Source organism: Apis laboriosa, unplaced genomic scaffold, assembly GCF_014066325.1.
Source record: "Apis laboriosa isolate Shangri-la unplaced genomic scaffold, ASM1406632v1 scaffold33_cov142, whole genome shotgun sequence".
NCBI lineage: Eukaryota > Metazoa > Arthropoda > Insecta > Hymenoptera > Apidae > Apis > Apis laboriosa.
In genome coordinates, this window is record NW_025222887.1 from 299,208 (window position 1) to 315,073 (window position 15,866).

The 15,866-nt window shown below is 42.4% G+C and overlaps 1 protein-coding gene across 6 annotated transcripts in view; it reads right to left on the reverse strand.

The window, feature by feature from the left end:
* The window catches only part of LOC122714582 (acid sphingomyelinase-like phosphodiesterase 3a), a 140,280-nt gene that overhangs the window by 95,490 nt on the left and 28,924 nt on the right, over positions 1–15,866 (reverse strand). For 4 of the 6 annotated variants that reach the window (XM_043936051.1, XM_043936048.1, XM_043936049.1 and 1 more), the window contains exons 7-9: positions 14,740–14,920; positions 13,314–13,423; positions 13,024–13,196 (exon numbers count right to left, since the gene is read on the reverse strand). In XM_043936051.1, coding sequence (XP_043791986.1) covers positions 13,024–13,196; positions 13,314–13,423; positions 14,740–14,920 — 464 coding nt within the window. Of the gene's footprint in view, positions 1–11,598; positions 12,620–13,023; positions 13,197–13,313; positions 13,424–14,739; positions 14,921–15,866 lie in introns of those variants that run through there. The other 2 variants (XM_043936050.1, XM_043936053.1) reach the window with 1 other exon arrangement.

A 15,866-nucleotide genomic window follows, 5' to 3' on the forward strand; every position in this document is an offset into this window, starting at 1 on the left:
ATATATATATATATATATATTATATACTATAATACCTTTTTGATTAAAATCGATTCGATCCAAACACGCGCAACCGCTTCGATTTCGCTTCGATTCACTCATCTTCCGCGGTCCACCATGGGAAGAATTACATTTTCCCCTAGCTTTTATTCGCGCGGATACCCCTGCATCGGAAAAGATATCGTCGCGTGTTATCGTCGTTTGTTGAGAAACAATGGAAGACTAGCTGAAGCGAGGCGTGGAATAATATTCTCACGGAGGCCGATCTCGATTGTCGGCCGAATCGAACTCGAAAGAGAGGAAGGAAGGAGCGACGAAAGCAAATCGCGGGAATCGTCGTTGAAGTTGCGAGGAACAATCATAACAGACGCGTGTTGTCGCGGCGAAGAAACAAGAGAGAGTGTGAGTCTAACGTACATGTGTGGATTCGCGAACAGTTGTCCCGTTTCCCACCACTCGACTTCTGGCGAGGAAGAGAGGGAGAAGGTTATATATATATATATAAACATGCGCGTATATATAGGAAGAATAGGCGGTTTGGAAGAAGGCAGTTTGTTTTTCTCGCGGCTCGTTCTGCCGAGCGTCGAGGTATTCCGCGCAACGTTTGTCACGGGAAACAGACGTAAAATGTACGCGAGTGTTGTTCTCGCCACGACCTCCCGCCTCGCCTCCTCTCAGTCATTTCCCCCCCGAGAGTCGAGGAAGCGCCTCCTACTCACGACTGTCTCACCGCTAAAATATTAACTCCATTACCAAATGACGCCGCGCCACACCTCGTTCCACCTCGAAATCGGTCGCCATTTCTCGCCGACCGAAGGAGAAAAAAGAAAAGAAAGAGAGAGAGAGAGATCCATCGAGCCTTCTCTCCGTCTCTTCCTTCCCCTTCCCTTGTTTTTCTTTCTCTCCGCGTCGATACGTCGTTTGTCGACCGGAGAGATTCACGAGACCAGCTTTCTCCTCCTCTCCCCCTCTCCCCTCTGGACTAGGCGACTTTTCGTTGCGAAAGCGAAATGGTGTCGCACCGATCAGGGGCTTTATCCTGGGAAGAAAGGACAGGTCGGATTCGAAGAGAAGCACTTTAGCGATTAACGACACTCTCGCATTATACCGTTTACCGTTTCTCCTCCCTTCTTAGAAGAGAATTGCGCGGAGGGAGGGAGAGAATCTCGAGAGGGAATTTTTCGAAATTGTTGGGCCGCGCCATTTGGGGAATGAACCCGACCGACTCGATCGGATTTGGGAGGAGGAGGGGGCGGGGAGGAGAAGGAGGAGGAAAACGCGCCGTGTTTCTGGGTTAACGGGCTACCTGTCGCGAGACCCGACCCCGAATCGAGCCAAGCGGAACGGTAACTTTGATAATCCGAACTAATTAAAGCGGGCAAACGTTTGAATAGGCGACACAAGGGTTTAGCGGCTAATTGAAATTGTCACGAATGTTTGTGGAAAAATTCTTCTATCCCCCTCCTCGCGTTCGAAGGAGGGGGGAAGATTCGAACCGTTCGATATTTTTTTTTTCACGTTTTCTCTTTCTCTCTCTCTCTCTCTCTCTTAACGTCGCATCCCACTTTCCTTAGTTAATTAAAACCTAATCCACGCCTCGAATCTATTGGTGGGCTCGATCGTTTCGTGGATTTAAAACCGCGTGTATTTAATTAAGAAATTGAATTATCGAAATCGAATCTTTCCTTTTTCTTTTTTTTCCTTTAAACTGAATTTTTCCCCGATATCAAAAACTCTCGAGGTTTTATCTTGTTTGTTTGGCGACCAGTTTGCCCCGATATTACGACGGCAAAATTAAAGGGGACGCGTTACGCGTTACGTTGTATAAGAAGAGCGATAAATTTTAATTATCCGATACTTTATCCGCTACATTGTCTTCCCCCCGCTTGAATAACTGGAAAATAGTAGGGATGGAGCTTAGGTGTATACCGATATAAGAGAAATATAATAACGTAGGGGGGGATATCGGTTAATAATTGGCGCGACCGAATTAAAAGGAAAGTAAGAATAAAATCCGATCTCCTTGATGAACGAGATGATACGTTTACACACCGTTGTGACGATTATTCGATCCTTCATTTTCCCCCGCAACGTCCTTGACGTTTCGATTATTTCTCCAGTCGAACGATGCGCTCGTTCACCTTTTTTCTCTCGCGCAATTAAGCTTACCAAATCTAATGTATCTCGTTCGAATTCGCTCTCTCTCTCTCTCTCTCTCTCTCTCTCTCTCTCTCTCTCTCTCTCTCTCTCTCAACTTTCTCATCTTTTATATCTTCGAATAAGTGTCCAAATTTTTAATCGAAATCTTCCACGAGAGAAGAACTTCCTTGGTAAGTGAGTAAGCTCTGCTCTCTCTAAAAATTGTTTTCGCGCTGCTGTATTCGGAATTTAGTTCGTGAGGATGGTAGTACAGGCCTGGCCGCGTAAGAAAATATGGCGCGCCTCGCTCTATAGAATTCGTTTCCCGCTAAAACGGGGATTTGAAAAGTTTCGAAATTGCTTCTTGTTAAAAGGACTTTCTCATTCTTGCGACGCTCGCCCCAAGAGATATTGCTTTTTACCCTCCCGCCCCGTGATTGAAGTATATCGTAAACTCGGCGTGTAACGGACTGTCCCCCTAATAAGTATGCAATCCCCAAAATCCTGCCACCCGACGAACTTTCGTGTATCAAAGTTGCGCTACGAGCGGACGAGTAGGTGGAAATCGAGGCATCTGAAAATCTGTTCGACGATGTGATATTCGAGCCAACATTTTTCACGCCACGCCACCTTTTCTTTAAAAGAGAAATTTAATCTCGGTCGATCTGATTGATAATCAGAATCGTCGTCAAAAAAAAAACTGTAATTTTCTTCTCTTCATCTTTTCTTTCTGTTTCATCTCGAGTTATACGTTTTATTTCTCTTATTTTAATTTGTATACGATTTTTTATATATTTATCTGTAATTATCGCAATGTTAATTTTTCTCTACATATTTAGTTATACCTTTGCGTTATTAATAGAATAACAAATAAAAAGCAATGATACATTTTCTAAGAATCAAAATCTCCGTACAAGTCATATCTCAAAATCGGAGAAAAATAAAATTTCCAATCCAGTTAGTCGACTTGATCGTTAAGAAATCGCGTTATAAAATCGCTTTAAAACGCGCATTTCGAAAAAAATCGAGCGCAAACTCGCGAAACGATTCGAGCCTCGTCGAAAACATCGATCGATTTCTCTACGCGCGCGTAAAGAAATAGCGAAGAGAAAGAAAGAAAGAGAAAAAAAAAAAAAAAAGAAATGATGGAGGAAAAACGAAAGGGGCGCGTTTATCGATAATTCTTCGACGGGGATAATAATTTGGAGGGGAGGATGGCGCGAAAGTTAATATTTATCATGGCCGGTAACGCGATTACGCGCCACCGTCGCCCATTTAGAGCGCGGAGCCAATCTAATTTCCACTCGAAATAGTTCATTAGAGAGTGGCGCGTTGAGCGCTTTAAACCCTTGATCTGTCTCCGGGTGGATCACCGGGCCAGGAATAAGGGAGCGGCTTTGTCAACGTAATAACTAATGTAACCAATTCGGTGGCGATTCCAGCGCAAAGATTATATCGGTAATCGCGGCTGGATCAAGGCAGATAACGGTTCGAAATTTTATCCCCCCGGTGAAATAATAAAATGATCTCTCTCTCTCTTGATGCCTCGATATCTCGATATCTCGATATCTCTCTCTTTTGGTGTTCGACCGCATTTGTGGCGTTTCAATGTGCTACAATGCATACGTGTATCGATGTATACGTGTGAATGGGCAAATATGAAATAGAAAAGAGTGAAGAAGATGAAATTATGTAGTAATGTGTGTATATATATATATATATGTAATTTCGTTTTGGGTGAAGAGAATAGGAAAATTTTTGTTACGTTTTCGATCATTTCCACGAATACACGAATGTTGCAAATAAAGGGATAAGAAATTTTAATCGGATTGGCAAGTTAACAAATATCGGGTTGCCGCGTTTTCTTCTTTTTCTTTCAATATTTTCGTTGCATCTATCAATTTTCGATCGGCGATATAACGAGAAATAACGAGAAGTGATGGTGATGGAAATCCTTCCTTTCTTCGATTCGCAAAATCAAAATGGCTACGTAGAGATTAAATATCGAAACGAGGTTCGTTCGTTTTTTTAAAATTTTTTTAAAATTCGCGCGTTACACGTGCCACGCGTTTAAAGTTTTCCACGGGACAGTCGCACGACGAAAATTTGAATAATATCGCGCCACGAATTAACCCACCTTCCCAAACTTTCCAACTCTCGACCACGCTTCGTCCATCCGCTTGTACTTGAACTTTCCGCTCTCTTTCTCCCAATAAACAGGTTGAACAAACGAACCTTATAAATCTGAAAATTATATTAATATCTTATGTTATATTAACCCTTTGCACTCGTATATATATTCGATAAGGATACCAATCAACTCGGAATTTTTTCGAAAGGCCACTACCCATCAACTCGGAATTTTTTTTCATAATCGATCAAAAGGAAAATATTTTTATGCGAACATAACATAAATTAAAATTTCCGGTTTAGTAGAAAAAATTAGCAAATAAACATATTATAACAAATAAATATACAATAACAAATAATATAGCAAATAAACATATATATAATCTGCATCACACTCTTTTGAAATATGAAAATCTATATAATATGTTAGGGACATCATATTTCTTGAAAACATGATTTTAATTAATTGTAAATAAATTTAATTAAATGAATAATATGTAATATTATCTGGCTATAATTTGACCCCAAATAATGTAAGATGTCGCCCATATGGCGACAGACGAGTGCAACGGTAAAATATATAATGTCGCCTATATGGCGACATACGAGTGCAAAGGGTTAATATCTTATATATCTATCTTATATTAATATCTACATATTAATATAATATAATTATATTATTATCTAATATTAATATCTTATTCTCGAAATAAATCGAATTTCGTACGATACGATGATATAATCGAAACTTTCGAATATATATATATATATATTTCGAGAAAAGGAGGAGGAAAAAGAAGGGAGAAAGAAGAAAATGACGATTGATAAACATAAGGGAGGAATGGTTCGCGTGCGACTGGTGATAAAGAAGGCTCTCTCAGCCTCGTAGCTGCGAATTAATCGTTGGATCGTGTCTCAACTTCCGGAGAATATTACCTTAAACCAGAAAGAGAGAGAGAGAGAGAGAGAGAGTCGTGATATTCAAAGGGGACGATTCAATTTTTATTTTTCACGATTTTCGTCCCGTTGGACAGAATATTTGTCCAAGGAAGGGGATAAATTTCCATCCCCCCTCCGAGAAAGCGGAATTGCGGCGAAGGAAAGAAAGGAAGCAGTGGTGCCCCCGTGACGGGTTGGGCCGATGATGAGGGAACACGAGTGGCGGGTCGAACTAATTTAAAACGCGGCAGGGAAACGGTTCCTTACGGTTCCTTCCTAGAGAAGGAGAGGCCTCGTGTTTCAATTAGACGAATAGCTCTATCCTGCAACCATCGCACCCTTCGTGATCCCGGCTGACGTGCCTGCTCTTGTTATATTAAATAAGAAACGTGAAGCTGCGCTTGCCGATTACTCTTCCATTTTCTATCCCTTTCTCGAGATAACACTCGAGAGCCGGTGGTAGTTTCAAAAAAAAATTATTATTTCATCCTATTCCTCGAGAAATAGGAGCATCGCAATTCCTTCTCGCTCGGTTGATTGCCCTTAGCGAGTAATAAAAGACGGTCGATCGGAAGGAAGGGGAGGGGATGGGTATGGATCGAGCGCTTATGTAACTTTAATCCACGAGCGGCAATGCCCAATGCTCGAGAATGCACGTGCGACAGGAATAGAGTAAGGTCTGCATCGCAAACACATTTGCTTTGAAGAGTTAAGCATCCCAAGCCGATTGGTCGGCTTCGACATGCACAAACGCTCCTCCATACGCCTCTATGCGTGCGTGCATATGTATATATATATATATGTATACATACGCGTATGTACGTATATATACGTGTATATACAAATATGTATATATATATATATGTGTGTATATACATATATATATATAGAGCGGTGTTTGCACGGCTATGTAACGCAACGTGTCATCATGGTACGTCATACGTGCTACTTTATCAAACGGTACATAGCCGGTCGATAGACCGTACGAGCGTTAACGCGATAACCCGATAACCCGATGCTCTCCTTAGCTCTCGAGCGCCAACCGATGTCCCAAGATCAACCGACATTCCGTTCTAATTGAATTTACGTACGTGCTCTAAAGGGTATTTTTCGAACAATTTTTCGCAGACGATCGTGGAAAGTTCTCTCTTTTTTTTTTTTTTTTTTTTGAAAATTTGCAAGACGTTCCGCGACGTTCTGATTAATAGTTGTACGTTTAATTTATGCGTATCTATCGATCTAATAAACGAGCGTGCGCGAGTAAAGCGTTTAAAATAATTTCAACGTTTCACACGATGTTGTAAGCTGTGTTGTAATTATTATAAAGTTGGAGGAAAAATAGGGCGAACGCTTTTAATCGTTTTTAATTCTAAGATTTACGTTTGTAATGTAAATATTTGTTGAATATCTTGATAGATTAGATTTTGTATGTAGAAACAAAGAAAAGAAAGAAAAAGAAAGAAAGGGTATTTTGATTCTTGATGATAGAAATTGCATGGAAATTTTATACGCGTGCATAGAAAATTTCTTCCATAATGTCAGCGTATTCATCGCATCGTTCGTTACCGTCTTTTCATACTTTTCTACGAGTTGGCTCGTAAAAAAGTTTTATTCAACGTGGTTGTTCTTAATAAAAACTGGAACAAATGTGGAATGGTAATGATCTCGTATCAACGAAATTCTATTAACAATCCTTTTTAACGAGATTTTTAACGCAAAATTATATAATTCTTCAGACTCGTATCGTCTTTTATCATATTTCTTATATATATATATCGTTCATCTTGTTTTAATTAAGAAACTACTACTATTTTAAGCAGTGAGTACAAAGTGCAAGACTAATCGATGTAATTAGGTAATGTTAATTAAGAGTAAGTAGGTGACTTCAGGTCGAGGAAGTAGGAAACGCTTTCGACTATTTCAACTTCGTTTAACATTTATTTGCAATTACATGTGTAACTGGTACGAGTTAATTAATTCATTCGAATTATTTAATTTAACATAGAATTTAATTTATCGATATTTTTTAAAATTTCCACCGATCGAACGATAACTCTGTTTCGAGTCAATTCTCCTTCTTTATTAATAAAGTTATATACACAGAAGAAACAAGATTCTGACTCTTTCGAGCGGTGATAAATATCGCAGATATATACGTACGTACATACGCTTCCAATGATACGTTTAATCCGTGCATGCACGAGCTCTTTCAAACGCGGTGTTTCCCGCGCGTGTAAATACCACGTCGAGAGGCGACATTTTTAATATCGACAAGTCGAAGGGATACAAGCGACGCGTGCTTCTCGCGACAAAGAAATGCTTGTAAAAAGTCCGTCCAACAAAGCGCGAAATGACATCAAGTATCCGTGTTCCGCGTCGCTTTGACGTAGTTGTACGCTGTAGGTATACGCTTCAATGGCGCGCATCGAGCATATAGTCGAGCTTTACGTTCCCGTTAACAGCTCTGTAACGTACGTACACCCCCCATATGCGCATGCGTGTACATATATATATATATATACCGTGAAAGCAATTTGTCCGCGCTACTATTGAATACGCGTGTACACACGACGATCATACACGACGATCAATTTCCAGATATAATCGAGATTGTAATCGTTAACGAAGTTTTCTTTTTTTTTTTTTTTTTTTATTTATACCCGTATCGGTGCGGTGAAAAAAAAATGCGTGTACATTAATATTACGTAGATTACGTCGAGAAAGTAGTCGGTGTCCGTTAGAGTGCATCGCGATAACGGGATCACGCAAAGTCGCGAATTTGAAATTTTCAGCGTGGGAAAGAAATTAGAAATTTCGTCATCGAAATATAGGATACGTAGAGTAAAACGCGCCATTCGAGTCAGTTTTCGATTCTTGTCGATATCTCGATCGATTGCCGAGATACAGAGGATTGAAAGTTTATGTAATGCACGGGTACGGGGATCGTGGATAGGGATCTGCGATAACCTACATTTTTTCTTGGAAATGCGTACTAAGAATTTTCTCCCAAGAATAGCGTATTATTACGTTTTTTTAAGCGACTGTCGCTCGACTCGAGTTTGAGATAAGTCGGTGAGACGGCTAGCGCGAGCCGAATGGACAAGTGATAGTAAACGATGAAAAATTACCTTTCCCTTTGCACGATGATATCTCGGCAACCGGAAGTCGTATCGGGATGAAACAAAAAGCGTTTTAAAGGGGAAGGTTCCGCGCTTCCAACGATCTTTCATCCATCGATAGAAAATCATTATCTTCGGAATTATAACGATTCAAAGTTTTTCTAATTTTAATAGGATTACATCGAGTTTTTGGATAGATACGTTTCGCTGCAAATGTGCACTGCATTCTTCTCCGTTAATTTATCAAACGAACGCGACATCAAACGAATTCTTCCATCTTTGCACCGAGTATACCGAGCGAGAAGCGTTTCTTCTTTATCCTGCAACATCCTCGGAACGAGACATCTCGAGGACAGTCTCATCGCCGTTGCCCGACGTTCGTAATAATACACCAACCCATCGACGGAACATCATTTCCCTTCGCAGCGACGCCGTGAAAAAAGGCGTGGAGGTTGAGGCCGGACGAGGTAATTGCTAGAATAAGCAGCTCGAGAGGCGTGCTTTTGTGCGTCGGATTGATCGATGACACGAATGACTTTCCTGGGTGCGCGCAGTTTCGCGCTGCATTATGTCGCGCTAAGTTATGAGTAGCGCGTGGCGTGGTCGGGCCTCTGGCGTGTGACGGGCGTTCATCGTCAGATGCGCACGTACATCGGTGCATGCACGCTCCCGTTTATGCGGATATTGTCGCGCACTCGCGCGGGAACACGTATTCAATTGTCGGGGCTACATTGTTCCGTGTACACGATGTGTAATGAAAAACATTCTCGTAAAACGTGGCGCTGTCCTCTCCCTCGCCAACTCGAACCTCGTAGTCCTCGTTCTTTTGCGACGTGATGTTTTATAAAAAAAAAAAAAGAAAGAAAGAAAGAAAGAAGAGGAGGAAAGAAAAGACGAGAGAGGAAAGAAAAAAGGAGGAGAGAGGGAAGGGAGGGAGAGGAAGGAAATAAGTAGGAGAAAAGAAGAAAGGGGGAGGGGAGGAGGGGGAGAAAAAAACGAACTATTCTTTCTTCCATTTCCAGACAGCTGGAAGGTAGACGATAGCGTGACAAACGCGAGACACTTTATATCGAACGGAATGCCGCCTATTATCGTCGATCCTCGTTTGAATTGCAAGGAGCACCGGCGAAAAGTCGAATGCGAACGGACGTCGAAAGGGGCGGGTTCGCCTTCATAGCGAAGCCACTGAATAAGGCCACACTGTTAAAGACCTCTCTCTCTCCTCTATCCCTCAAAGGCTGGCGGTAAGTGAATAAAGTTTTGCTTCTTTCAATTATGCTCCTATACAATGTTATTATATACGTTGTATACTTGTTATTGAACAAAAAGAAGGGGGGGGGGAAAAAAAATTCAAGATTTTGAAAATAATAAAAATGATGTCAAAATCAGGACGATCGAGTCGAGGATTATTCTATTCGGATGAAGATAAATAAAAAATGATACGGTAGCTTATTATTCATTATTCGACGTAAAACGACGTTGAATTATTTATTATATCATTTCAAGTATCAACTATTCACTTTAACTTTCTGTAAACGAATTCTATTCTATTCCCAAGAATTATACGTATTTTCGTATTCTTTCTATTTACGTTTTAGTTAATTTCGTACAACTCTATATATAACGACGGAATCGATATATAATTGGTTATTGTTCGAGAGCACGAAGAGATACGAAAGAAACGGGTTGGAAGAATTCACGCCAATAAAAATTTTATTACCCGTTTCGTGGTCTCGAGAGAAATCCTGGACGCGGGGACTCGGGCGTCCGTGAAATCGTCTCGCGTGAAAACATCGCGCGTATTAAATTTCGTACGATAAACAACGTAAGATAAATTCGTAAACAGAGAAAGAAACGGCCTCCTATTCGTTCGATATAAATGATTTTACTCGTTTATGTATCGCGTCCTCTTCGCGTTCCTCGTCGAACCTTTTACAGTTAATATCGGACAAGGTGGGGGGAGGGGAAAAGTACATAAGCTGTAGAACTTAGCCGTCGAACAAAACTGGACCGACTAACTGTCTCGCTCTATTTCCTCTCTTCTTCATTTCCCATTTACCGTACCCTATTGTTTACCTTAAAGACAAAAAAAAGAAAAAAGTGAAAAACGCCGTTTAAAACGCTGTTTGAAAGTAGAAACGAAGCGCAGAGAGAGAGAGAGAGAGAGAGAGAGAGAGAGAGAGAGAGAGAGAGAGAGAGAGAGGAGGAGGGTTTTAAAAAAGAAACGCGATCGCGACGAATCTGGGAGAATAATCGAACCTGTCCAATGTTTAATTTTTACTTTTCTTACTTCATTTTTCTCGTTTTGGGGAAACGTTGATTCGATTTTTTTCACCTCTGAATTCTATCAATTCTTCGCTCTCCTCTAAAGTCTCTTCTGAAAATTTTGTTACGCCGATAAAATTCTTCGCCTGGTTTAATAAACGACTTACTTACCTTCCATGTTCACCACGAGCATCGTTTACGGAAGGAAGTTGGTTAACAGGGCCGTAGCGAGTGAGTAATTAATCGAGATCTCGTCTGTCTAAATTGCGAATCTCTGCCAACTGCTCATTGGTTTATTTGAGAGAGGAACGAATAGTTCGAGATTTCCCCAACTCTCGGCCATGGGAGAGTAAAATTACGATAAAAAGTGTCAACTTACCTTCCTTCTTCGAACGATTTATGAAGAGTTGGAAAAAGAAAAGTGGAAAGAAAACGAATAACATCCGTCCGATTTTGATGATCGCGTGTCGAGATTGCGCCCGTGTGGAAAACACCTGGAAAGAGCCTGGAACCCGTTTGAACGATTGGAATTGACCAACCTTTACGATGATTTATAATAATTTCATTATTACCGAGAATCGTTTTCATTTTCTTGAACGATTCTCGTCTTGGTTCGAGGAATAAAATAAACGCGACTCGAGTAAAAGGATAAAGATCACTTTAACTTTAACAAAAGAATGGAAAGGATATTTTATACTTTCGTTTTATACTCTCTTCTTTTTTAGGGAGATACGATATTATCGCGTCAAACGTGAGACGACGTTCAACTCTATACGCAGCGAGCTAATATTACGAATATATTACGAAAAATATATCGTTTCGCTCGAACTGTACGTAATAGATATAACGTATATATAATAAGAGCAAAAATAACATTGTAATAATAACAAAGATAATAATAATAAAATTAACGATATTATCTTTTACCTCTTTTATCCTATGTCGAAACGTAAAAGGAACGGGATGATAAATATTAGGATCGTTAAAATAACTGTGGGATAACAAGTTAGTTACAAATCCATGACTCGTTTATTAAGAAATACTGTATTGTTCCGACAAAATCTTCCACTATCGCGAAACGGTGATGGTGGTGATGGCGATGATGGCGATGAACTTAATTCCTCTTCGTAAAGCTACGGAAACGCTTGTTCATCGTCGCGCCTCGAACGATCGAACCAACGATCTCTCGCGTCTCCAATCGTCTCGACGAGAATTCTTAGGCGCGTTGCACGCGCCCCCCGATAACGCGATTCCATTCGCGTTCAAAACACAAACGCACACAAACGCTTAAGAGAAGCAAGTACAACATCGAGGTTTTTCTTTTTTTTTTTTTTTTGTTTTCTTCTTTTCTTTTCTTTTATTCGCTCCCAGGAATACCCTGTCGATCATCCTCCTCCTCCTCCTCCTCCTTCCCCTCTCCCGTTTTTCGAATTCGGGAGGACCCTCGAATCCCTCGCCGTTCTTCCCCCTTCTTCTCCTCTCCTCTCGAAGAGAAGACAGAGGGGAGAAGACACGGAGGTGGACAAAGAAGACTCAAGATACACGGATAAAGTACATCTCCACCTCCCTCCCTCCCTCTCCTCTTCCCTCTTCCCCAAAGTTGCAACGTAACGATTCATGAACGATGACGACGATGATCGTCTGGGAAGAGAAATTTTTCTCTTCCCCCTCCCGTGGATCGATGAGGAAACGTGGAAACGCGAGGGCGGAGGCAGGCGCGTGATTCGAGTCGAGTCGAGCCGAGCCGTTCTCCCCGCGCTCCTCCAGCGGAAATCTACCGGTTGCTGGCCAAGTGTGCGCAGGCGAGTAGCGCGAGGTGGTAGAGCGACAGGTAGATCCGTGGCGTGGATGGGCCGGTCGAGGCGAGGGCGAACGCGTACGACGAGTAACACTTCTTGTAGGATTCCGGATTTAATCGGGTGACGGTGCAGTAATGGTGGAGGGCGCAGGCTCCGTTCAACGGCCCCCCGCAGCCCCAAATTTGCTCCACTTCCCGCGGCAACGAGACCGTGTTGGCCGCGTAGTATCTGTGGGAAACACAAGCGGGCGCACACACGGGGAGAGTTGACAAAAGATGGGCTCGGTCGGCCGATTAATATCGACGCGTAGCGAACAGGCGAAAAGAGAAGCGGACGATTATAGGCGCGTAGGGGATAATGATAATTGGCTCGAGATATATGGGGATCGCATCGCGTAACATGGCGAATTTTCACTAACGGCTCCCTGCGCGCGCATCCGATCTTTTCCTCGAACGCGCGTTAAAAGATTTCGAGCGTTTCTTTATCGTTCGAATCTCTTTTCCTCCTGACAAATATTCGCGAGCTGAAATATCGAGTATCGGGAGGGCAACAAGGAGGAAGAGAAAGGAACGAAGAAGGTAAAGGGAGGATCGGATTTTGGGAAAAATTTTTCCCGTCCACGATCTACGTACCTGACGAAAGCGTAATCGTTGAACTGGGTGAATCGGTCGGCCAGGTCGTGGAGAGAGATCGCCGTAATTTCCTGAAGACTGTAATATTCGAGCAGAGAGTACTCGATCAACCAGTTTGCCGTCCCGGAGTTCGCTTCCGGCAGATTGAGATAGTACTGAGTATAATCCAGCACCTGAACAAAAGGAAACGAAAGAGAAAAATACTATACTATATATACATATACATACACGTATCCTGTCTCTTTCGAAAAGAAGAAGGAATGGATGTTGATTACTTAATTTCCGTTTACCTGGCCGGTCGTCGTTTCGAATTTGTACAGCCTTAAGCCCGGATTGTTGGGTCCTCCAGGCGTGGTTGGCGATATACTGGGCGCCATCATTATCCAGGATACGGGCAGACCTGGCGACACAAACGGTCGGTTGGCGAAATTGATCGTTGCGCACCGCCACGTGTTCACGTTCCACGTGCGCGCGACGCAAGTGGAAAGAGCGAAAAAAGATGTAAGAGGGAGGGGGGAGTTTAAATGCGCGTCAAACTGTACGCGGCCGATGTAAACCACGGACGAGTGAAACGAATGGAAAGTATTTCTGGCCGGCGGACGACGCGCGGAGAATTTATCGATTCGTCCGTGGCCTCGGCCATTTCCGATGAAGGAACACGATGAAAAATATGAGTGGAGCGTGACCGAATGGACCTGCACAGCGTCGTAAAATTGAACCATCCTTCATTTACGCCTCCACTTCTACCCCCTCCCCTCCTTCTATCTATCTATCTCTCTCTCGCTCTCCACTCGAATACGACGAGTTACGAGCATTTACTCGATCGTCGAAACTTGTTCTCGAGATTTGATTACTTGGATACGGACGATTGTCCGATTCGAAACTTATTTCCAAGTTTTTCGATAAAAGTTTTTTAACCAGGTCTTTCTTTTCTTTTTTCTTTTTTTCTCCGCTTTATCTTAATTCAGACGAAGAAAGAAATAAATTGCTCATTTCGGGTCACGCACGTGCTTGTGTGGACACGTTTTGTTATGGAAACTAGGAATGATTATTTACCCTACGCTTAATACGTTTTATAGATTTTACTTGTCAAAGCCTCATCCGTTTCGAAGCATCAAAGACTTTTTTTTCTTTTTTTTTTTTTCCCCCCTTTTGCAAGTTCGAACTTAACAAACGCGCCGGTGGAACCGTTAGGAAACTCGAATCGCCGTTGTTGAATCGATTTAACAAAGGCGCGTTTTTCGATACGCGTCGCGTACGACAAAAGCGAAATACGACGAGAGCAAGAGTCTTTGCACTTTGACGAAAAAAAAAAAAAAAAAAGAAAAAGAAAAAAATAACAACAATATCGACGAATACGTACAAAGTCACGTATAAAATGACGACGAAATACCGATTTCGATTTTCGAACGCGTTAAAAAAAATGAAACGTTACCTATCCACCAAAAGCTGCAGGAAATCGAATCGACGAACGAGAGCAATCGACAAAAGGATAAAAATCACGTGTATATATATACGCGGTAAGAGGGAGGGAGAGAGAGAGAGAGAGAGAGAGAGAGAAAAAAAGGAAAGAGTCGAGCCACTTGGTGAACCGCAAATCAGTGAAGGGTTGAACAACGTTGCTCGCGGCGCATCGATCCGTCGGCCTCACCGCGACGCCGACCGCCGCTCTATTGGCCGACACAAGAAGGGACAAACAGAGATGCATCCACCTACCGTTATCGTTATAAACCACGCGAAAAGTGTCCGTGTGCCAGTGACCGAAGAACTGACCGCGAATGATGTCCGAGTACAGCCGGATCAGCTGCAGATATTTGGCGTTGTGACGCTCGTTCAACATGGACGCGCCACTCTCCCGATCGTCCACCCCCGGCGGTGTGTGACCCACGATGTAAACCTAAAAAGAAAAAGGATCGAGTCGTTATTCGATCCAGCCAATGAGATATCGACGTTCTTTCGATCAAACACCCTTATAACATGTGTATGCACGATGTTAATTGCCTCCGCGTTCTCTGCTTGGAGGAGGATCGTGTTTGATTTTGCATCATGCTCAATGACGATTTTCGCTTCGCTCTCGTTTTTCGTTTTTCGAAATTAAACTAATTCGATCGACGGGTTTAAGCGGGCAGGGAAGCAAGAAGCGTTGCACGCGAATTCCCTCTCGTCAAGCTTGTAACGAGAAGCGAATCTCTCTGTCTCTCTCTCTCTCTCGTTAGCGCGGGTAAACGGAATTCCGTAAGCGTTATTCAGGAGATACGGATCCGAGTTGTCGCGAAACACCTAATCGAGCACGTTCGCGAAATTAAACGCGACCTACGTTGATCCTATATATATATATGGAGCTCGTAAACTGGCTGCTCGTGCTCGATATTTATGGAGAAAAATGGTGGGAAGATAGAAAATTCTGGGCGGGGTGAAAAGAGATGGAAAACGAGAAGACGTAGCGGAAACGATTATCTCTTAAAACGCAAAACTAGGATAGAACGTTGGATATTATATGTTAGAAAGAGAGAGAGAGAGATGGGGGAAAGGAATGGTCGGAAAATTCGTAAAAACGCGGAAAAGAATTCGTGGAGAGGGTAAAGACGGGAAAAGGGAAGGGATCAAGTTAAGGTAAGGGAGGGGAGAGGGAGGAAAAAGTGATAAAATTGCGAAGGTGAAAAAACCGACGGTACGAGTTAAGGAATAAAAACGATCTCGGAAAAACGAGAAATCTAACTACGGTTAAGAGGTGAAGGTGAAGAGACGACAAAAGGGAGAACGGTCCCGGTGCAAAAAATAAAGACAAAAGGACGCGGCTGACCAACCGCGGATGATACGTAGCGGACGAGAGAAAACTAGGG